The sequence below is a fragment of the Vombatus ursinus genome, unplaced genomic scaffold (genome assembly GCF_900497805.2).
Source record: "Vombatus ursinus unplaced genomic scaffold, bare-nosed wombat genome assembly UNPS02011613.1, whole genome shotgun sequence".
NCBI classification, from domain to species: domain Eukaryota; kingdom Metazoa; phylum Chordata; class Mammalia; order Diprotodontia; family Vombatidae; genus Vombatus; species Vombatus ursinus.
In genome coordinates this window covers 3,198,878-3,223,675 of record NW_020951391.1, presented here as the reverse complement: position 1 = coordinate 3,223,675, position 24,798 = coordinate 3,198,878, and the positions used below count along the sequence as shown (strand labels likewise).

Here is a 24,798-nt window from a genome sequence, read left to right as displayed (position 1 = left end):
AAAAAACCGGCCTAAGATTTCCACGTTGAGATCAGGACTCTCTTCAGGGAAGAGATGACAGCGGCCTAGAAGTGGCTGGGGGCCGGGCCGGGTCCGGCTGAAGGGGCCTAGGATTCCAGGTCGTCGGGTACTTACTCCCAGCCAGGCCTGCCTTTCCTCTCTTGGGCTGGATGACCGATCCTACGGTTCTCTTCCGCTCGGGAAAGAGTCCTGGGTCCCGGGACGGAAACGGGCATTCCCCGTAATTCAGAAGACTCCCAACCCAGAGAACGGCCAGACCCAGGCATTACCCTCCCGCCAACTGACCCGCCCAACTCCGCAGCAATTACTGGATCGGGATCCCGACAGTTCAGAAAGGAGCGCGGGAGTGCTTAGCCTCACAGGCAAACCTTTTCCCCGCCCCCTGAGGCCTCCGATTGGTCCCGGGGTGGACTTGGGACGCCGGGACGTGTCGCGTCACTTCCGCCCGGGCCCGCCATCTTGTTCCCAGGGGCAGTTGGCGGAAGAGATCGTGCTCCCTAGTCGCCTGCTTGCCTTGTTCCGGGAGTTGCTCTGGCCCGCATCCCAGTTCCCAGCTTCGGCGTGGGGTTCCCTCCTCCAGTCCCCCCTCACCCCGCCTTGGCCGGGGCGGAACAGCGAGGGGGCCCCCCGCTCCTCCCGTCGGCGTTCCATGGAGTAGGATCCCGGACCGTTCTGCCGAGCGAGAGCGAGAGGCCGAGCTTCGCCGCGCCCCCACCCCCTCCTCCCCCTCCCTTCCTGCTGCTCCTTCCTGCCCTCCCCCCCGCCTTCCGCCGCAACATGGCGAACAACAGCCCGGCGCTGACAGGCAGCAACTCGCAGCCGCCGCCGCAGCACCAGGCGGCCGCGGCCGCGGCCCAGCAGCAGCAGCAGCAGCAGCAGTGCGGCGGCGGCGGCGCCATTAAGCCCGCCGCCTCGGGCAAGCAGGGGAACGTGCTGCCGCTGTGGGGCAACGAGAAGACCATGAACCTGAACCCCATGATCCTGACCAACATCCTGTCGTCGCCCTACTTCAAGGTGCAGCTCTACGAGCTCAAGACCTACCACGAGGTGGTGGACGAGATCTACTTCAAGGTACGGGGCTCCGAGGCCCAGCCGGGGCCGGGGGCGGGGGCCGCGCGGGGCCGAGGCCCGGAGGTCGGGCCGGGCGGGGGGAGGAGAGCGCGGGGCCCGGGCGGCCGCCCCCCTCCCCTCCCCTCCCGCCCCGCCGGCCGGCGGCTCTCGTGGCTGCGGCCGCCGCCGGGGCGGGGTCGAGCAGAGGCCGGCCGCCCGCCCTGCCTCCCCTCGATTCAGGCTTTGGGGCCTGGACGAGCTTCCTCCGCCTCCCTCCTCCCACCACCCCCAGCCTGCCCCCGGAGCCGGTATCCGGGTAACGCTGATCCCCGCCGGGGGGGGGGGGGGGGGGGGGGGGGGGGGGGGGGGGGGCAGTAACTCGATCCTCCACTTAACCAAGCGCTCTCAGTTATTCCTTTTGACGCGGAGCCTCACCGCACCGATACGACTGGTCTCGGCCACCCCGGGTCCGTGGGCGTACCGACCCCCCGATTGGGCCCCCACCTCGGGTTCTCCCGGAGCCCTGTAGCCTCGGGTTCTCCCTGAACGTGGGGGCTAGTCAGGATCGAGGGGTGGGGGAAAAGGGCAGGGCAGGAGGCCTGCAGACATACCCTGAAGGAGCCGAAAGCGCAGGGGGCACGTGAGCCACCCCCGGCGTGTAGTTGAGGTAGTAAAGGATCGGCTGGGCCCTGGGCTTCAGCGGCAGGGTCGGTGCTGGCTTGGCTGTGCTGGGGCGATAACCTGGCGCCTCCTCACTGCACTCTTGTCTCAGTTCTTGTTTCGTTAGCAGGATTGACTCAGTCTTGCAGCGAGGCTCGGAGCAGCCCAGGGTCGCAGGTAGAGGTATGCACTATTAATCATCCTCAATCGCCTTAAATGCATTTCCCCGGCTAAATGAACAAATAATTAGATTGGTTTGCTTGACCACTGGTTTGGGTCCCTCTTGGCCTGAAGAGTTAGGCCTGCTACCCATAGCTGTGCCTCTTTTTAAGGCTAGGTGTATACCATTTGTCAACTAGGAAATAACTTCTAGGCTTCTTGGTGCTAGAGCATATTTAAGAAAACAAGCTTATTGCTAGGCTTAGCAGTCCTTTTAAATATTTTTAAAAGAATATTTAAGGGTTATTTTGGTTTAATTAAGTGACTTGTAAACTCTCTTTAGACATTAATAGAAACGTGTGTTTAGTAGAACGTTTCTGTTTGTCTTAGGGAAGGTGATTTTAGCAGAAAAGTTTTAACCTTATTTTCTTAGTTTTTTCACTTGACAAGTGTTGCAAAGGCAAGATAATAGTTATTTGACATTTTCAAAGATTCATGCGTTGAGGGATACATGTGCAGCTTTAGGGAGATAAGGAGTATGTTTTGCAGAGTATGATTTGCAGAGGTGTTCTCTTTCTGAGAATAATTTATATTACTAGTCTGTTATGGGTTCAGTTATAGTTTTACAAGCCAGAACTTTTTAAAAAAAAAAATTGCCAGGTAAGCAGTTTTGTTTTTTTTAGTATGGGATGTTACTGGAATAGTATGGGAAATAATACATATACTTTTATCTTCATTTATGACACCAGTGCAATTTTTAAAAATTGAAAATCAGGTTATATAGTGTTCCCTTGTGTCCTCGGTTTTGCTAAAGAATCTGTTCAGATGTATGTGCTAATAATAGTGATAGACATGATTTATATAAAGCATGTGAAGGATGAGATGGAAATATGCAGGTTTGTGTGTTTTATAAATAATAAATCCCAAAGATTTACTCTGAAACTCATTTGTAAAATTAAAAATGTACAATTATCAAATAAGCCCTAATCAAATGATCCCAGAAAAAAAGATTTGAAGGTGTAATAGAATTTATGCTGGACACTCACACCACACTGGTTGGTATTTAACTGAATCTCAACATTCTTTGGGCAGAATAAAATAGTTACACATTGAAAAAGGGAAATGAAAAGTAAGCCGCATGTTGTAATAGAAAGATCACTGGATTTAGCATAAAAAAAGCCTAATGTTGGTGACGCTTGGCCAACAACTAGCTTTGTGACCTTGAGTGAGTCACCTAACCTTTCTTGATCTGTTTTCTTCTCTATAAAATGAGAGCATCAGTTCCACTCTTCTCACCCTCAGGCCACACACCCCAGTACCCTTCCAGTTCAGACATTCTATAAAGGTAGTTTTTAGTGCCATATGACAGCAGATACTGATCATAGATTTATATTGATCAACGAGGAAATATTGCAGATAGATGTTCTTCAGAGTCACTGAAAAATTATTTTAAGGTAATTAATGGTGGGTAAAAACATAGTACTTAGGGTTGAAACATCAATATATTAAAAGGACAGGGCCATTTACCTTTGAAGCACAATGTGAGAAACAATAGTTTTTACTCTATCTAAGAAACTTCTTGGGTTGTGGCTTATTAGAGCTAACATTTTATTTTTTCATTGTTGGTTGGGATATATGTTTCAAGTATCTTTGATAGTAAAAGTTTTATGACATGGTTAAGAGTAATACAAAGCATGACCAAAAATGAGTCCCATTACTTTATAATGTAGAATGTCTTATTACTTTAGTCAAACCTAATACAAAAGTAGAATTAAATCATCATACAACCTAATTAGTGAAGCTTCTTTTAGAAAGCAATGTAATGGGAACAGTGATGGATTTGGATTCAGAGGATCTCTTGGTTCAGATCCTCCCTCTGTTACTACCTATATGTTTGACTAGGTGTCTTCTAAGGAAGGAAGATCCCTTACCAGTCCTATATCCACGATCCTATCTTAATTAAAACCTTGATATAAAGCCCAAAGTATATGTGTGGTTTTTTCCTTAAAAAAATTTTTTTATACTTGTATGCAAATTAATACTGTTTCTGAATAGTTAAAAATGACATATCTTTGTGCTTTGTATTAAAGCAAAGCTTGGTCTGATAAACATATAAATAACAATGCAACTCAAGATTGCATCCCTAAACAGATCTTTATGAAAGGAAAAATATTATAGGTAAACACTGAAAACTAACATTGATTATAAACTATATTCAACTGTTGTACAAGGTAAATTGTGAGGAAAAGTATCTTTGACTTTTATCTGGAACTGGAATGTAAATTTTCACACATTTTGTAAATCTATAGTGTGATTGGTAACAGTTTGACAATTTATACAGGGGTGGTTTTTTGGTTTGGTTTTGTTTTTGCATGTGTACTTTTGCTCCAGAAACATATTGAATTATAATAAGGGTTAATTTAATTTCAGTGTCATTGTTAAGGGTTTAATTTGCTCATTGTGACCCTAAAAAAGAACTTATTAGAGTTAGTCTGTGAAGATGGTTGTGTGGTCACATACATGGCGATTGCAACATTCGAATAGGTTTTCTAATTTAATACATAGTTTTGAGTACAGAAATCTACCAACCACAAAATTTTGATGATATCATTCAGTCTTCTAGGCTACAGAGCTTATGCTCTATAGGCATAAGTACAGAGCATTTTGTGCTTTACTACTGCCCTACAATAAATGTCCTGGCCCAATGTATATTGTGGGCATGTGAATATTAGCAAAGCTGCTTTAATAATTTATTTTAAGCTATTTTTTATGTAGGTTCTGTTTAAGATAGTCATTTGGTATTCTTTTAAAAATCATACTTCTTTCAGAGATACTGTACTGTATTCATAGCTGTAAGAAGAAACAATTTTGTCTAATCCTAGAGTAGATACAGTTTCCAAAGACATTTGAAAGAGCTGCTATGTTAATAGTTTTGGTTTTCTTTTATCAGACATTTAAGCTTAAAGAATGAATGTTGTGATAGTTACCTTCTTGATATTTCCAGGTCACACATGTTGAGCCATGGGAAAAAGGAAGCAGAAAAACAGCAGGCCAGACAGGGATGTGCGGAGGGGTAAGTAGAAGTACGTGCATTCTTAAGTTTTTCTGTGTCTGGTGACAAATTTTAAGTTTACATATTAGAAGTAAAATATACGCCTTTATATCAGTTTGACAGTTGACACACAGGTAGCAATTCTTAGAAGAGAAAAATCTGAATTCAAATGATGAGTAGGGTTAGAAAATAAAACAGTATGATTTTTTTCCTCCCTCTTAGTTTTTTTCTGCTAAGACTCATACCTGCCATTATTATCTAGACCAGGGAATCTTAACTTCTTTTGTCTCATAGACCCTTTGGCAGTCTGGTATGGACCCTTCTCAGAGTAAGAGAATGTATTTGTTGTCCATGTTTATAAATGAAAGAAATTCCAAATTTAGAAAGTAATGAAAACAAATATGTAATTTCCCCCCCTAAGTTCACAGAACCCTTGAAATCTAGCCAAGACCCCAGGTTAAGAACCCTGATCTAGACAGAAGCAACCTTTTGGTGTTAGCTATTGATGCTCATTCTCTTATCTCCCTTCCAAGGTTCGAGGTGTTGGAACAGGAGGAATTGTTTCTACAGCTTTTTGCCTGTTATACAAGTTATTTACTTTGAAACTCACTCGAAAGCAAGTGATGGGTCTCATAACACATACAGATTCTCCATATATTAGGGCCCTTGGATTTATGTATATAAGGTGAGCGCTCATACATGATATTTGCCAGTCCGTGCATCATTGTTAAATAACATACATTTATAGTCTTTTGCAATTCCAGGTACACACAGCCTCCAACAGATCTCTGGGACTGGTTTGAATCCTTCCTTGATGATGAAGAGGTATGTCAGCAAGGGTAATAATTTGTTTTCTTCAGATTTCTGTGGTTGTTTTTTTTTTAATTCTTTTGAGATTTGTATGCTTCCTTATATTTAAATTTATTACACTTAACTATATTATATCCCTTTTCTTAAAACATGGTACAATTTGTTTTTAAATCTTAGTTTAAATTCTTAAAAGTAGTTTTGTTATTTTAAATTTATTTCATACAACAAATTGCCATCTCAGAGCATGTGAGAATAATCTCATTAAAATGTTTGAACTTAAAAATTTTAAGTTTTGTTGTCCCTTGTTAAACTTTGTTTTTCATTTTGACATTTTAGTGGCCCTTATACTTTAGAAAAGTGTAAATTTGTGGCTAAGAAGTAATTTGTTGTTTTTAAGATAATCCATGGTAATAGAAAGACATAGTCTTTCAAGATTCTCATTTCTGCTTTTAATAAAATTTCTTAAGTCTCACTGAGCCCCCGAGCTTCTTTCTTCCAACCATGGTATGTTTATGATTATAAAATCAGAGTTCAAAAAAATTAATGGTTCTGCTTAGGACAAATCTTTATAATTTTTTTTCATCTTAAATTTAGCATTCTATACTAGATTGGGTTAAAGGTACCTTGAAATTACTTATTTACCCTGGGGACCCTAACTGCCTTTGTTTTTAATAACATGTATGTGATTTTTTTTTTTAATTTATTTTTTTTTTTTTACCTAGCAAATGGTGAGCTCTGGAAGACTTGAATGTTCAGTAAATAATTATTGAAGGAAGAGCTCTGTTCCCTATGGTTCTGCTGACATTCTTGCAAAGCAACTTCCTGCTGTATCCATGTGCTTCATTTTTTTTTTTACATCTTCTATAATGTTCATGAACAAATTAACTTGAATTAGAGAAGTATTTTCTCAATTTACTTTTCTTGAATTCAAAAGAAAACAATATGTTCTCACTAAAATCTTTATATTTTCATCTGTTATTTTATGAATTATTATAAATTCATATACCTTATTGTGTACGTAGGCAGCTACCAGTCTTGCCCAACTTACTGCTTTAGTGAGAACTTTTCCATTTGTTTTTGCTTTTCATCTTGTGTATAGTGCCCATCAGTAGATTTCAGGGTCATTTGTTGTTTGTATTTGTTTTAAGCTGCCAGAAGAGGGAGGAACATGTTAGTTTTGGGGCATAATCACAACCTCTATAAGGCATAGTTTCCCTTTTGATAAATATTTCAGTTGCAAAGTCTTTTCACTTTTGCCCTTACAAGGCATGGCCTCGTAACCTTGATAATCTATTACTTCTGTTTGTTTCTAAATGCTTCTCTTAAATCTGTTTTTATTGTATACACATGTCTGAGGTGCTCTGTTTAAGCTAACTTATTGTTTTCTTCTTTAGATATCTGCAGCGATTATATTTGGAAATACTGTATATCTGAACACTTAAATGTGTGTGAGTGCAAGCAGTTTTACCTTTAGCTCTTGTTTTCCTGTTTAGATAACAAATCTCACTTTCCTTGTGTGCTTGCACTATAGGTTTGGGACTGACAATAGCTGACTAACATGTCCTGAGCTGTGAGAGGGCATAGCAAGAAGGCCTTCATGCGGTAATGACCCTTTTCAGAGACAATGGTCATCATGGATTATGCGTTTCCAATTATTTGTTCATTTATTTATTTTTTACGTAACTCTAAATTAGAAACCTCACTGCTTCATGGCAGTTGGTTTGCTATTGCTTCCAGTTTTGTTAGGATTTCATCTTATATTGGAACTTTTTATGATCCATTTAGACAGGAATTACCTGAAGCAGTCCATGTATAGCTAGGACACAATGCTAGGTTTAATTGTATGTAATCATATGTCCACAGAATTACTTAGAGGAATATCTACTTGAATTATGTGGGCTTTAAATTTAAGGCAAGATTGTTCCACATAGATGAGTAATAAAAGGCTTTTGCATTTTATTGTTCACATCAGGCCCCTTTATACCCAGGATGCTGCAGGGTTTGTGTTCACCTGCATGCACACACTAAGTATTAGTGTCTTATCTATATCTTTGATTATCAAGTTAGAAAGGTACACACATTGGAATTTCTGTTAGACCTTTTAAAAAATACTTAACATTTCAGAAATGGTAATAAATTTTGTAATACTCATTTATATGATAAAAAATACCTGGTTTTGACCATTAGGGTGTCTTTCTTTGTGTTTTTGTAGGACCTGGATGTGAAGGCTGGCGGAGGCTGTGTAATGACCATTGGGGAAATGCTTCGTTCTTTTCTTACCAAATTAGAGTGGTTTTCTACTTTATTTCCGAGAATTCCTGTTCCAGTTCAGAAAAATATTGATCAACAAATTAAAACAAGACCTAGAAAAATCAAGAAGGATGGGAAGGAAGGAATTGAAGAAATAGACCGGCATACTGAACGTAGACGTTCCAGGTATATGCTTATTTCAGAATTTATATTTGTCCTTTTAATTTAGTGTGCTGATACAAAGCTAGATATACCTGTGAAGCATACATAAAGATACGTGTCTGTTCTCATGACTAATTTTTACAGTTAGAAACCTATTACCTTTAACTCTTTTTCTAAAAATTATTTTTTAGTATATTTCAAGGAGCAGAGTAATTATGTGGCTATGAGTATGAATAAGCAAGTACCTTTATGCAACTTTTTCTGAAACATTTTTGTTTCATTTTGTTGTAGTTTTGAGTGTGCTGAAAGAATTTAATAATTTAAAGGAACTCTTTGGTGAATGTTTTAAGTATTTAAGTATTTGTGATAGCTTATACAATGAACTTTTATATCTCTTTGAACTGTTAGGTCACCAAGAAGGTCATTGAGCCCAAGAAGATCTCCAAGAAGATCCAGAAGTAGAAGCCATCATCGAGAAGGTCATGGTTCTTCTAGTTTCGACAGAGAATTAGAAAGAGAGAAGGAACGGCAGCGACTAGAACGTGAGGCCAAGGAGAGGGAAAAAGAAAGGCGAAGATCCCGAAGCATCGATCGTGGACTCGAGCGCAGGCGGAGCAGGAGCAGGGAGAGGCACAGGAGTCGAAGTCGGAGTCGTGACAGAAAGGGAGATAGGAGGGACAGAGACCGTGAAAAAGAGAATGAGAGAGGCCGGAGAAGAGACCGTGATTATGACAAAGAAAGAGGCAGTGAAAGAGAAAAAGAGAGGGAAAGGTCTAGAGAGCGGAGAAGTAGGAGTGAGGTAGAAGAGAAGAAGCATAAAGAGGACAAAGATGAAAAGAAGCACAGGGATGACAAAAAAGATTCCAAAAAAGAGAAAAAACATAGTAGAAGTAGGAGCAGGGAAAGAAAACATCGAAGTAGAAGCCGAAGTAGAAATACAGGAAAGCGCAGTCGAAGCCGGAGCAAAGAAAAGGCGAGTAAACATAAAAATGAGAGTAAAGAAAAATCAAATAAACGAAGCAGGAGTGGCAGTCGAGGAAGAACTGGCAGTGTTGAAAAGTCAAGAAAACGGGAACACAGTCCCAGCAAAGAAAAATCCCGAAAACGTAGCAGAAGCAAAGAGCGTTCTCACAAACGAGAGCGCAGTGATAGCAAGGACCAGTCTGACAAACAGGATCGACGGAGGAGCCAGAGTACAGAGCGCGAGAGCCAAGAAAAGCAGCATAAAAGCAAAGATGAGACTATGTGAAGTTTTTTGTTTTTTCTTTTCTTTTCTGGTTTATTTTGTAAAAGTGGATCACATTGAATCCTATAAATGTTTGATTAAATCCTGCTTATTTTTCTTTCTTAAAGTTGAGATTGTGCAGTAGTTATGCACTCTTCAACCTCCCTATATATAGGCTGCAGATTTTCATTTCCCATTTTGTGTAGGGAAGTGCCTTTGTAATTCCATTTATTGCATTGACGTTTCCATCCATTTGTTGAGTTTAATTCATGATGCAACGATTGTTCTTGCATTTTTATTGTTTGGTTGTTTCTGAAATGTACAGTCTGTACATATGTCCTGAAAATGTTTTAATTCCTTTGGCATGGTTGCCATGTTGGTTAAATTTGTATAAGGCAATAAACTGCCACTAATTCTACTTTGTTTTGTAGATGTGGGATTATGGTTTCTGTACTGAAGTTAGCATGGCTGTGCTTTGCATAATAGGAACTGAAGACTTTCAGGATGAGTCTTGAATGTGTATTATAACAGAAATATTTATGTGCATACAGTGTACATGAAGGCTAGGATTAACTTTTTTGTTTATTGTATCTTACCTTGGAAAGCTCTTTTAAAAATGTATTACATTTAGATTCCTGACAAAGCTACCTTTAGTGTGGATTTTTGAGAGGTTATCACTTTCTGATGTAAGGGTTTAAATAAGGCTGCAATTTATTCAATAGTCCCTTTTAGAAAGCCTGGAATTTATTCACCTAGTTTTTCTTTCCTTTTTTTTTTAATTTGAAAAATGTCATGTCATGTAACCATTTTTTTTTCTTTAATGCAGTCTCGGTTTTGTTTTGTTTTTTTTTAGTTTGAAGGAAAAGTCAGTGGCAGCAGCCTAGAATTCTTGCAGCAACCCTACACTAATCTGTGTGAGATGAGAGGGAGGGATAACCTGGTAAAGAAACAGATTCAAGCCTCAAGCTTCCAAAGCATTTTTATAAATGGAGAAGTATTTAAATTATGAGATACCTTGATAGTGTCCTTTTTTAAAAGTCATAACATGTTTTTTTTTATCAATACTGACAATTGCTGTTTGAGTTTGAGAACTTCATCTAGAAGAGAGAAGTATTAAAGTAATGCTATAATGCATTATTAAAGAATCATCAGTCAGCAAATTATTTAATAGGCTGTTCTTATGACATGTATACTGATTGATTGAGGAGAACCATCATGAGTCTGGAATAAACACTGGATTAAATCCTTTATTCTGGGTGTTGACTTTTCCCCCATCTGTTTTCACAAACATTTGAATGAGAATTTTGTTATGGTGGATCATTGTGAAACTTAAGTGAAATAGTCATTTAACTTTCTACAGTTTAGTAACCTTGCACTAACTAGATAAGATGGCAGAAGAATAAGGAGGAAAGCACACCTATGACTAAAAGTTTGAAATATTCTTTGCTGATGCCATGTATTAGCTTTTTTAACCTATTCACAAGTCCAAAATAAAGCAATTGTTGGGGATGTGAATCACAGTAGGAGGATACATAATACATTACTCCTTGACTTTGCTCCTTTCTCCTCTTTCTATACTCTCCTACATTTTTTTACTGTACACATATTTGCTATCTCCTTCTTCCCCCCCCCCAAAAAAAACAAAACAAAAGAAAAACCAAATGTTTGTTGTTTAGAACCTAGTTTGCCCCTGGCTTTAAGAAGCCAGAATAGTAAAGTGACTGATTTTTAAATTACAAATTAAGAATTTTTTATTTAATTTGATAAGCTATACATATAATTATGTGAGAAGTATTTTTTGGATACAGACACTGGGAAAATAAAAGGAGAGACAAAGCATATGTGATTAGATTAGGTTGTGTAGTCAAAAATTAACTGAATCAGCTAAGTGTTTAGTGTTTAGATTGACATCATCCAACCTTGAATACATCCTGTCTCATTCCTCATTTGGAAAATAGTAATAATTTTCAGTCATTTATTTAAGAATAACAGTTTCTTCAAAGTCATGTCTAACTTGTATGTAGTGTTTCGTACTTGGGTCACATGAAGCAATTTTTCTGTGTACTTCCATTTTATTGGCTGTAATGTAACTAGTGCTGTTTTCACTATGGTATCTGTAATGGAAAGAGCACTGAATCTCACCAGAAAACCTGGGTTTTAGGCCACTATGAGACTGAACAAATCAGACACTTTGGGCCTACTTTTTTGAAAAGCAGGTTGAGGATGTTGGGCCAGATCTAAGCACCTTTCCTGCTTTAGCATTTTGTGTGTGTGTGTCTGTGTCTCTGTGTGTCTGTGTGTGTGTGTGTGTGTAGTGATAAAGAATCAAGTGATTCAGGCATTTTGGATGTCTACCCAAAAATGTCATTCCAGCCATCTCTCAGCAAAGGTTAGGAATCAATTGCTAAAATGAATGATATGAAGGGAGAAAAAATTATCAGTTATTTTAAAGATTCTGTTGATCTAAGTTGGATGTGCTGAATTAGGTGTTTTTACTGGAGTCAGGAGTAAAGAAGCTTCTGCTGTTTTCTTATGTAGAAAGTAAGATGGGAAAGTTGTGTAAGGAGCTCCAAAGAATTTGAAATAGGTAAATGGTAGTAATACCACCATTCAGAAAAGCCTGTGGCATTTTAATTAACAGTTTCCTTCAGGTAACATCAATTTTCAGAAGTTTTTTTTTTTCTATAGAACTAAAGTGTATATACCATTCTGCCAGATTTTTAAAGTTCTTTAGGTTGGTAATAAAGGAATGGGAAATCTGAAAGAGCAAGGTGGGAAAGAAAGCTAATGTTTTTTGGTGTCATGAAAGAAAAATCGAGTGAAATTAAAGGTTTGAACTAGGTAATTTTAGCAAGATTGAAAGACTACAGTTCAAATAATTTAAGCTCCAGTTTAATATCTTTAGAATGTAAATCACCTGGCTAATTTTGGAGTATATGCATCAACTGTGAATTGAAATGCCTGATAAGAATATTGTAGATATTCAGCAATCACATTTCTTAACTGTGTAGGTAAAGATCCGAAATCTTCAAGGTGTAAGACAAAGAAGTAGAAGCCTATTGTTGGCATGAAATTGGGGGGAGGGGGATGGGGAGAATTTAGCATGTCTAAATTTTGGTGCTACTTTTGAATATAGTTTTATTTGACTCAACATTGTAAGTCAGTAGATAATGAAATGTAAGATTTTAATTTGGGGTGATAAGGACAAGAAAGTTGTTCCCACTAGTTTTTGTGTATAGTTGCTTTTTTGTAATTTTAAAAGTCACAATCAGTGAACATTTTATTAGGCGCCTTTATGTGCCAGGCATTGAACCTTCAATGTTCTATGAAGGAAATGATCCATTTTTGTCATGTACATTTAAATGATGCTAGTTATTACATACTGTGTAGTTGCTATGATTCTTATTCTAAGAGTAGTTTCCAGCAAGACTGGGGAAAGATATAGTTGTGAAAGTACTAGTTAATTTCTCAGTCTTTTTCCTGCCTTCTTATTTAGGGGATTTCTTTCATATGACTTAAACAGAGCCCATCTCACATTTTCAGATAACTTGTTGCAACTTTTATCTTTTGGAAAATGTTAACCATGCAATTAAATTCTCTTCATGTGTTAGTGTATCAAAGAATTGTTATGAAGTAAGTATGTTGAGTGTTGCCCTTTTTAGCCGTATTTAAATTTGTGGTTTAGTCCCTCTAGGGGGCTTTCTGCATTGTTTTTCATTAAAATTAAAGGATTTTTCACCTGTGATTAGAAATATTCATAAATATCACTGAATTAGCAGCAGTGAAAGTGAAAATTAAAAGACAAATGAAAGATGAGGTAGAACAAACTGTAAATAACTAGGTGTATTTACCTGAGGAACTCAAATTATAAATTTTTTACTTATCTTTGAAGGCACAGTGGTAGACATTTTTATAAACTGGCACAGAACATATGTATATAGCCACTTTGACGTGATTCCATATGACAAAGTATGTTATAGATTCATAATTGCCTCTGCTAGGTTGAATGAAATATGATCATTTTTATTTTGCCCTGAAAGACATTTTTGAACTTAGGTTTGAATGTCTTGTCTAGAAATCAGCATTATTTGAAATAAAACTCCTTCAATCTAGCTTCCCCACACTGTTCACCTCACCGAACTCCTCTATTCCCCAATTATGTTACAAACTGGGTTGCATCTCCTCCAAAATGCAGGAATAACCTTTTTGAAGTTGCTGATTCACACCCTGGCCAGTGTTAAGAAAGAAAAAAAATTCTCTTAAAGCTTTTTTTTTTTCCAACAAGTATTTATTAAGTGTCTACTTTTATGTCAGGCACTTTCCTAGTCCTGGTGCTACAATGACACAAGTTTCCTGCCCACTTACAGGGTAAAGTTAAGCAAAATCTTGTTTTTCAAAAAGCACCTAAATAGATCACAAGATCTATAGAACTTGAAAGCCAGGCTTACACACTGTAATTTATGCTCAAAATGAACCTTTTCACTGCTGTCCTTAATTCCATGCCTTCCCATCTCTTCTGGCACTTTTTTGCTTCTGATTTCTAAAATTGAATCCCTTCTTACTGTTCAAACTTAAAACTGTGGACAAATCTTTCCTATATGAAAATAATTCCCTTGGTCCTGCTGTTCGGCCCATCTCACTTTTCACTGACGACTTTTTAGAAATGAACCTCCAATTCTAAAGACTTTTATCGTCAGCTATTAGCTACTGTTGACTACTTGTTCCATTGTGATAACTTCTTTTTCTCAGCTCTTTTGGCATGATCTGGATTTCTACCTCCATAGCTTTGCCTCCTTTGGCTCCTTATTGCTCTACACCTCCCAGTTCTGTCATTCTCAGTTTTTATACATTCATCTTGGCTCTCATCTACTCCCATGACTTCAGTCATCATTCCTGTGCTACAATTCATTAATGACTAGTGGAGACTTAGTTGGGGTGCTCTAAATTCTTAGCTGATGCAAAGGTGGAAGGAGTGGATAGTCAACATAGATTACAGGATCTAAGAATCTAAATACTCAGGCTAATTCTTAAGAGGTTTAGTAGAAATGAATGAATTTAGCAGAATGAATATTTCAAAAGTAAGGTAGGAGATAAGGGAAATTTTGCTAGGCAATTCTTTTGAAAAAGCTGAGGGTTTTGGTGGATTGCAAACTTAATGAGTCAACAACAGTGCATGTGGGACTAGGAAGGTGTTAGTTGTGCTGTACTTTGCCTAGATTAGGCTACATCAGAATTATTGTTTTCAGCTCTGCATACAACTATTTTTAGGCAGTACTTTGATAAACAGCATCCAAGGATAAGGTGGTGAAGGGCTTCAAGATTGGTTGAAGGAACTTGAGTTGGGGAACCTGATAGCTTTCAAGGGCTATCTGTTTATTAAAAATAAATTGCTATGTATTTGAGATACAAAAACTATAGTCTGCCCTTGAAGAGTTTGTAAAAGAACTAAATTTGTTCTGCTTATTGTCAGAGGGCACAATTAAAATTGATGGATCTTAGATCTAGGTCTGGAAGGAACTTAGAGGCCATCTAATCCAAACCTGTTATTTCACAGTTCAACAAACTGGTGAAATGACTTTCCAAAGGTCTCACAAGTAATAGGTACCAGAGCTGAGTTCTGAGCTCAGGTCCTGAGACTCCATATTTCACACTTGGGATTGAACCACACTGCAAATTGCAGATAGGCAAATTTAAATCTGATGTAAGACAGGAAAAATTTCTAAGAAGTAGAGCTATCCAAAAGTGGAATGGGCTGTTGGGTGAGGTAGTAGGTAATCACTAGAGGTCTTCAAGTAATGAATGGCTGGATGACCACTTGGATCTCTTTTAGAAAGGATTGTTGTGCAAATAGGTTTTGCCCTAGTTGTTCCATCTCTGAGATAAGTGACTCCTAAGTCTAGAACTCAATCTTTAATGTTTACACACACACAAGTATGCATGCATTTAAATATGACGACTGACATGCTTTAAAGTTTGAAAAATGATACCAAGCTCATTTGAGCCTCACAAAAGACTTTGAAAGGTATTACTCAACCCCATTTTACAGGTAAACTGAGCCTGTTTCCATATGCAACTTGTTTGAGGTTAGAGTGCCAGATGTTACTTACTGCAAGTCTATCACTATATTCAATATGCCGTGCTGTGACAACCTACCTTATGGGTTATTTACTTCACAGAGTTAAGAGGAAAGTTACATATACCTTAAAGAACAAGATGGGGACATTATGAGTATTGTATTAAATATATATTCACCTTAACTGTTACCTCAAATGCTACTAACCCCAAAGTGAACTCAATCTCAAGAGAGAGAAGAGGCCTCAGAAATAATCTAATCCATCTTGTACCTAAATATTGGAGCTGCCTCTGCAACATCCGTAAGGTGGTCATCTCAGTTTGTTCAAAGACCTTCGATGATGAATACTTCCTGAATCTTTGTGACAGCACTAGTTAGCAAGTTTTTCCTTTCTGTTTGTCTCTGCAACTTAACACTGATTGCTTCTGGTTCTGCTCTATAGGGACAAGCAAAATAAGGCGGATCCCTCTTCTAGGTGAAAATAGCCAAGTCTTTCAATTGACACAAATTGCAACCCATCCAAGCCTTCAAATCTTGTGTGATTCTTGTCCCTGTAACATAACCATAATTCTACCGTAAAGGATCTACTCACCATACCACAGACTTTCCTCTGCATCTTTTGACATTCTGTGGCTATCGGTGTAGGATGTACTTTCATCACATGACTGCTTCACCTTTTCCAATCGTACAATATTTCAGCTCATTTTTTATGCTGCTTTTTGGATATGTCAACACCCACTGTATCTATACCTCTCCATCACCTAAAACTACATCACCTAAAATCTTGATTCTTCAGAGGTTGTGATCTATTATTTGTAGCTTTATGGCAGCAGTGGGAGAATACCGACATTAAAAAGATGGATATTCATGTTAGGTAGAGATTTGAGATCTTTGGAAGTACAACACATTTTTCCATAGGCAATCCAAACCCCACTCTATATCCTGTTCAGTCCTACTCTCAGTTTGTTGTGTCTTTGCAGTTTATATCCCTGACGGACTAACTCGTTGGACTGCCAATCTATATATCAATTCTGAGGTTGTAGGTAGGTTCTGCAGTTAATTCTTCAAGGCTCCACTCTCCCCATGCTCCTAATTATTGGATATGTTGTTCCCTTTAAGAACCCTTGACAATCTGACTTTTGACCATCTTTAGGTGTGAGGGGGGTAGAGGAAGTATGAGTGTAGCTGATTTAAGTGTGGCTCCAGGTGTCATGAATAGAGTAGGAGCGATGAAAAACTTGTCAATCTGCAGGGTGGCTGAGAGTTTCATCAGAGCAGCCACATTACTCACCACTTTCACTATCAGAAATGGGTCTATGGAGTCCTAGAGGAATGGTAAGCACACAGAGTGTGAAAGGTTAACTAGATCTTGTTGCTGTGAAGAATGTCCCAGATAGGACCCCAGATTCCTAAGGATAAGGTCATTAATAGATCTGTCATAGGGAAAAAAACTACCCTAAACAGTAGATTTAAAAAAAAAAACTTGTCCAGTATTTCAGTTTAATTCTTGGCCCTAGTTCTTGATCAGACTTAAGCTTGATATTCTGTACATATTCCATTGATTGGCAACCTGTTTCCTTTTCTGCCCCAATGACTAAACTCCAGCGTCTATCCCTCTCTCTGCTCTCTCCTCTGCCACACGCTGATTAAGTCAACTCTGTCTGTGTGTATTTACCGTATCTACTCGTAGAATCTCAAAGTTGAACACCTCTGAGGTCATCTAGTCTGACCTGTGTGTACCCAGGAATACACCTTACAAACCTTCCCAACAAGAGGAATTCAGCTGCTTCTTCAAGACTTCCAGTGATGAGGAATTCACTAAATCCCAGGCAACCCATTCGACTTTTTGACAGTTCTGATTTTTAGGAATTTTGTCCTTATGTTAAGCCAAAACACACTTCTCTGTCATTTCCACCTGTTTTTCCTAGTTCTGCTCTCTAGAGTCAAGCAAATCCAATCTAATCCCTTTTCTATTTGGCCTCTTTCCTGCAGGAAGAGTACAGATTCAGGAGCATCACTATGACAAAGACAAGCAAGCAAGACAGATCTACTTAAGTGAGCTGAATAGCTCCTAAAGGTTATCTGTGTATCAAGCCAATTTCAACAAGTATTTAGTAAGTGCCTACTGTCTTCAAAGCATGCTGAACATTGGGGAATACAAAAACAGAACTCATTTTAAAGTCCCTTTACCAAGTCCTCAAACTGCCCTAACTTTTGAGCAAGACTATAGTTAGGAGATAACCAGTTCTATCACTACCCAAACCCTTGACCCCAAAATAAGCCGTCTTTGAGATCTGACTGGCCCTGTGGCCTGGGTAGAACCTACTGGACACAACCACTCCAATATAATGTCTTTGCTTTTATCTATCAGAAAGAGGTTGGGTAGAAGTTGTAATTATATATGGTTTCTTTCATTATCCTAATTTGGTATTTGCTCTTTGACATCTTTTCTAATTAACTAGTTCATGCTGAGCAGACAACTGACTGAAATAAGTGCTGAGATGATGAATAAGTAGTACTTGAAGGAAGAAATGCAAGTAAAACTACCTTAGGGACTCAAATGAATAATTAGATATAAATTAAAACAACTCAGAGGTACCTCTTTATAATCATCAAATTAACAAAGAATTTTAAATGGTCAATTTCTATGTTGGAATTGTGTAAGTGGGAAAACTTGTACACTACCACACTGCCAGTATAGCTATGAATTGGTGCAACCACTTTGAAAAGCAACCTAGCCATGTTAAAGAATTCTAACTCAATGACCTTTGACCCAATGATCACCCTTCAGGAACTGTATCTTAAGGGTTTGGTTTTGTTTTCCAGACCTATCCATACAAAATGATAGCAAAACCCTGGAAACAAGCCATAAGTCCTACAATTGAGGAAGGTTTGAATAAATTGGGGCATATTATTATGCCCCTGATAAAGTCCTCCTCCAATGTTTCATCACAGCGTTGACATCATGCTTGATTCGTGAATGCTATACTAACAACAGCACAAGGTCCTACCAAGCCAGAAAGGCTTTGAATGTAGGCCTAGTGATAGATGGATGTATGTTATCCAGGGATCGAGCTAAGTTTGAGGAGGCTGATCCCCAGATTAGCTTCAGGGGGATAGATTTTTGAGCCCAAGCAACTCTGGGAAACAATCAGCTAAGTTATAAAGGTGTCAAGTTCTTCATCAGTGGAGGGAATATCCACACCAATAAAATAAATCACAAGTTGCTGAAGTATGGAAGTAAGTAAATGGATCAACCTAATGGAATATTATTGTATCGTAAAAATGACAAATGAAGGGACTGGAAAGACAAAATATAAAGCAGAGTGAAAAAAACAAAATCAGAAAAACCAACTAAACAGTGACAAGATCCAATAATGTACAAAGATGAAAAAAAACCAGGAACACAGAAATAATATTACTGTTATTTTGTAAAAGTTAATATTCACACTTTAAAAAACATTGTAAATTGTTTGAGTTTATGATTTACTTATGGTTTTATAATTAAATTTTTTGGAATATTTGTTAATAGTTAATAAGCTTATAATAAAATTACTTAATTTTTTCCTGTCTGTTAATCAATCAACAAACATTATTAAGTGCATCCAATGAACTAAGTTCTGGAGATAAAAAGACAAAAATGTTAAAGTCTCCTCAAAGAGCTTATCTTAATTCTGTCTTGCCTCAATTTTACTTCTTGTAAGTTTGATCTTTTTGCATCCACCCCTTCTCACTCTCTTCCTTTTGAAAATATTCGTGATTTATAATCATGAGGAAAGTCATTTACAAGACTTAGTTTGGTTTTGGTTTGTTTTCCCTTTATGGATCCTGGATCACATTTTTCAATACATTTTTTTCATTATCCTCCCCTGTTTCCCTCTTGTGCCCTCTTTGAGAATCTCCTGAGGGATCTGGAAGGGAACTTAGAGGTCAGATTTATTTTACAGATGAGGAAAGTGAGACCCTAAAAGCTTAATAAACTTTTCAAAAGACACACAGGTATTGGGTAGTAGCACCTTACCAAGTTCTTCATAGAATTTCTCTTTCATTGTCTGACATGACTATTGAATCATATACAATAATTATCCTCGTAGTGATAATACTTAGCTTGTGCTCAGTGTAACTGAGATGACTAAGTGTTCCACAAGATTATTTTTCCTGTTGAGTTTGGACATATAATGACACCAGCTCTGCCAACTCCTTTATACTCCTTTCTGAGGAAGATCTGAAATTCGTCCTTCCATTTAGCTTTATTTTATTTATTTATTCCATTTAACTTCTTCAAGTCTCCTGGTTTTACATATATAGCAAGAATATTAATATGGATAAGTTTAATATTCTCCAGTAGTATGTTGTCACTGGTCAACGGACAAAGATCGCACATGAGTTTCAACAGTTAAATGTTTTCAGGCAAAAAACTATGTTGGTACCCATTGTCCTCTTTTCAACTACCGCAGTTGTCATGGTGGAATTAGGAGGCAGGCAGGCACATGGGACTAAAGATCATTTTGTATTTTTGTTGGTTTCGTGGACCACTGTGACTTAAATCATAGTGGACTTTTCTGATAATGAGTCTCTTCACACTTGGCTACCCTAGTCTTCATAAAGCAGACACAGTTTTGTTACAAGGCTCACTCAAAGCCTTTCTGGTTGGGTCAAATCTATCAGAGACTACCTTCGCAAGGTCAAATCTTACATTCAGTTGTCATATCCTCCACATCCTGCTAAGGTATTAGAGTAGGATTTTCAAGGAGGAAAAAGTATTCTATACCCATTTATTCCCAAAGCTATGAATGTGCAATATAGCTTCAAAAGCATTTTATCGTGGGTCCCGTTGGAAGTGCTAAAACCATGGGGTCTCACATCAAAGAATGTAACTCCCTGTTTAAAGTCATATTAATTAGAGACTCAGGGTTTGAGAAGAGCTATGCTTCACTCATGCAATGAGTTCATATTGAAGAGTAAGACTACCATTGGTGAGGAGTTTACCACCAGGAACATCCACAGATGTCCAGGTGATCATGTCAGTGTACTTCAATGGGGTGGGGAGGGTACTGTGGATCTGTGTAAGACACTACCGAGAATCTGACACATCAACACGTAGAATGCTGGCCAAAAGAACTTTGTGATCATATTAACAACAACATTGTTATCATGCTGGTGGGGAGCAAGAGTAACCTATATCATGTCCATGCTAGACTTACTTACAAGGCCTAAGTATCTGCAGAGAAAAACAACTTCTGTTTTATTAAGATTTCTGCCTTAGATTGAAACAATGCCAAAGAAGTGTTTAAGAATGTCCTTACGGTACCACATCCCATCTATCAGATTGGCTAACATGACAAAACAGGAAAATGATAAATGTTGGAGAAGATGTGAGAAAATTAGAACACTAATGCATTGTTGGTGGAGTAGTGAACTGATCCAACCATTCTGGAGAGCAATTTGAAACTATGCCCAAAGGGCTATAAAATTGTGCATACCTTTTGATCCAGCAATAGCATTACTAGGTCTGTATCCCAAAGAGATCATAAAAATGGGAAAAGGACCCACATATACAAAAATATTTATAGCAGCTCTTTTTGTGGCGGCCAAAAATTAGAAATTGAGGGGATGCTCATCAATTGGGGAATGGCTGAACAAGTTGTGGTATATGAATGTAATGGAATATCATTGTTACATAAGAAATTATGAGCGGGTAGACTTCAGAAAAGCCTGGAAAAACTTACATGAACTGATGATGAGTGAAGTGAGCAGAACCAGGTGAACATTGTACACCCTAACAACCACATTGTGTGATGACCAACTTTGATAGATTTAACTCTTCTCAGTAATACCAAGATCTAAGACAATTCCAAAAGACTAATACTGGAAATGCTATCCATATCCAGAGAAAGAACTATGGAGTCTAAATGCAGATCGAAGCATACTATTTTCACTTTTTTTGTTTGTTTCTTCTCGTGGTTTTTCCCTTTCTTCCAATTCTTCTTTACAATGTAACTAATGTGGAAATATATTTTTTAAAAATGTTAGTTCTTTAAAAAAATCCTCACAGGAAAATAAAATAAACAGTTTTTGCCTGGAGAAAGCAGCATCCCAGTACCCCCTTTGAACTGGAGAAAATTTTTTTTTTTCTCTGCATTTTTCATCTTTAAAAAAACTTATTTTAAATATGTTTTTCAAAACTTTTAACGCAATTAATACTTGTTTGTAATATTCCATTGCTTTCAGACTCAGAAAAATTAATATGAAAATGGCAAAGATGCATCCAAGCATCTTTAGTCCTTACATCTTCTACAATCCTCCACCTTGGTGCTCTAGAAACAGCTGTTTCTCTTCTGCCTATATTACAATTCAAAGATAATAATCTCTTAATCTGTAGAAGGTACAATTGACGTCTTTGGAAATTATTATAATTTGTCCAAATGTTCAATTTTAAAATTGCCATTCTATGAAATTTTAAATAAATAAAAGTCAGCATCTTTTATACAGAGCATGGACCATGATTTCCTCCAAGACCCACAAGAAAGGTTACTAAGTAAGCAGACTTTTTCCCAATCTAAGTGGATTATCAGCAAAGACACAAGACAAAATACCTTATTAATTTGAATATTCATTAAATGTACATGGTAAAGGATTAGTATTTGTGAATTATAAGGGAGAGAGGGATGTGTAAGAAAGACCTCATTTTGGGAGTACCATACACACTCAGTTGGGCATGGAAATCTATCTTACTCTACAGGAAAATAGGGGGGAAGGGAATAAGAGTGCAGGGAGATGATAAAGGGAAGGGCAGATTAGGAGAGAGAGTAATCAGAAGCAAACACTGTTGAGAAGGGACAGGGTCAAAAGAGAGAATAACCAGGGGGCAGGATAGGATGAAAGGAAATATAGTTAGTTTTCCACAACATGACTACTATTGAAGTGTTTTGCATGACTACATAAATATAACCTTTATCGAGTTGCTTGCCTTCTCAATGAGGGTGTGTGGGGAGGGAGGAAGGGAGAAAATTTGGAACCCAAAGTTTTAAAAACAAATGTTAAAAATCGTTTTCACATGCAACTGGGAAATAAGATATACAGGCAATGGTGTATAGAAATCTATCCTGCCCTACAGGAAAATAGAAGGGGAAGGGTATAAGAGAAGTGGGGGGAGATAGAAGGAAGGGCAGATTAGGGGAAAGGGTATTCAGAAAGCAAGCTGTATTGGGGTGGGAGGAGGGACAAGATGGGGAGTAAATTTGGAACTCAAAATCTTATAGAAGTGAATGTTAAAAACTAAAAATCAATACATTAATAAGGAAAAAAAGGAAGACCTCGTTTTAAAGGTTTCATATCAAATTTTACTTGTTACTTTGTTAGTAAAATTTAAAATGCAAAACTAGTACCCCACTTAGAATGCCTTACAATTAGGTCAATTGGAAATTGGAATCATTCTAACAATAATGTATCAGAAGCCTTAGTTTGAAGAGTGTGAACTGATTGTTCATCAAAAGTACATTGGAAATGTGACCTCCTGCTTTCTTTGCACAGTCTCTGAGCTCTGGTCCCAACAGCCATGCCCTTTGTATACTGTACAGCAACAGTTCCACTGGGGGAACTTTTTGGGGATTGTTTACATTTCTTTGTATGAATGACTTGCTTTTAGTGACTGACAAGGGTCAAGGGTCTGACAGTTTCAGATATTTCTGTACTATGCCCCTTAGGCAAAGGTTTCTTTTTATTAACTCATTAAAAAAAAAACTATTTAGGCTTGTGGTCTCTAAACACTTGTTACTGTTGTTGGTAAACATCACTTTATGACAACATTTAGGTAATAGTTTAAATCCAAAGCATTTATTGACTTGTATCTGTGATCAGTGAAGCAGGACACAAAGGAATTTGCCAATGACTGTGTTGCCTTTACTTAAAATTTGTTTTCAAAAGGAATTCTTGTTGACTGCTTCATCTTATAAGAGGATTGTATGAAAAATACCAAGATATGAAAACTCAGAGAATGGCCTTAGTTTTTTATCACCCATGAAAAGTATTAAAATGTTTGTGAGGCATGTATCATACATCGCAAAATAAAATGGAATACTTAAAAAGAAGATGATCCTCACAGAGTACCTTAATACAAAGATAGGAAAAGCTTCTAGAGAGGGGTCCCAGTGGCTCTACAATTCACAATGCCCCTGAGGCATGCCCCCCCCACCTTAGAAGTGGTGGAATAAAAAAATTGTTACCCCAAGGCTACCTGGGTAATGACTTGGGCAGTAAAAATTCCCATTATCTGAAATCCCAGGTTTCCAGGAGTCCCCACAAATCCCACCTGCCTGTCTAATATTAAGATAGACTGCCTGGAAGCACCCAAACCAAATCAGCTCACTCCTTTCAAAGTAACCATGCGGGTCCTCCAGAAAATGGTACCCTCCTCCACCTCTTCTGTGCCTCTGAAAGGTAAGCCCCCTGCTCACCACATCCATTTTCAGTCATTCAGCTCCTCTAACTCCCCCAATGGACCATACTCAGTAGAGAGCTATAATTACTCAAAGAAATAAAATAAGAACTGTACTGGTTTGATGCTGGAGCAACTCCAAAGCCAAAGACACAGAGATTTACCACATCATATCCTAGAAACAGATTACTGACCACTTAATGCTTGATTAATCTTCTGCCTACAGTAAAGTAGACAGTTGCTCACCCACCATGTTGGATTTCTATTGATGGACAGCAACTCCTGTGCTATTAAAGCCTATGACCAACTGCCCAGAGATGCCTTCTCTGACTTGTCTCTCTTTGGGTATGTTTTGTCTATACCTGTGTGTCTTTCTCTTTCTGTCTCTTTTTTTCTCTTGTGTGTATATGTCTCTTTTTCTCCTCTCTCTTTCCAAGGAAGCAGTACCTCATCAAATAAACCAAAAAAATTACTAACAATTCAAATTTATATAACACTTTAAAATTTGCAAGCATTATATTCACATAGCCCTAGAAGGCAGATAGTACAAATATTATTGCCTTTTTTTCCCTAGATGAGTCAACAGGTATAGAAGGCTTATACGATTTGTTCAGTAATAAAGGATCTGAACCAAGGACTCTTAAATCTAATATACTTTCCCTAATAAAACACTGCCTCATCAAATGATCAGTTTGTATTCTATAATATGGATTTATAATAAATAGGGAAAGCTCATAATATGTGCTCAACAATTATTTGTTAAATAAATCTATGATCCTTTCTGTCACATTATAGATTTAGGTTTGCAAAACTAACATTTGTGAGTCTATTCCCCTCTAGTTACTATACCTACAATTAGGGTAAATTGTGACCAAATAATATCTGGTCATTGATCTTAA

At 38.1% G+C, this 24,798-nt stretch overlaps 2 protein-coding genes across 2 annotated transcripts in view; both read left to right on the top strand.

Annotated features, from left to right (window-relative positions):
• Window positions 1-783: 783 nt before the first annotated feature.
• On the top strand, window positions 784-10,639 carry PRPF38B (pre-mRNA processing factor 38B). Its single transcript, XM_027856721.1, has 6 exons — window positions 784-1,092; window positions 4,895-4,963; window positions 5,476-5,627; window positions 5,707-5,767; window positions 7,965-8,188; window positions 8,573-10,639. The coding sequence occupies exons 1-6, from the start codon at window positions 799-801 to the stop codon at window positions 9,411-9,413; spliced, it is 1,641 nt and encodes a 546-aa protein (XP_027712522.1). The 5' UTR covers window positions 784-798; the 3' UTR covers window positions 9,414-10,639.
• Window positions 10,640-23,846: 13,207 nt separating this feature from the next.
• The window catches only part of FNDC7 (fibronectin type III domain containing 7), a 37,940-nt gene continuing 36,988 nt past the window's right edge, over window positions 23,847-24,798 (top strand). The window contains 1 exon segment of the mRNA XM_027856748.1: window positions 23,847-23,901. Within this exon segment, the coding sequence (XP_027712549.1) occupies window positions 23,847-23,901 (55 nt within the window).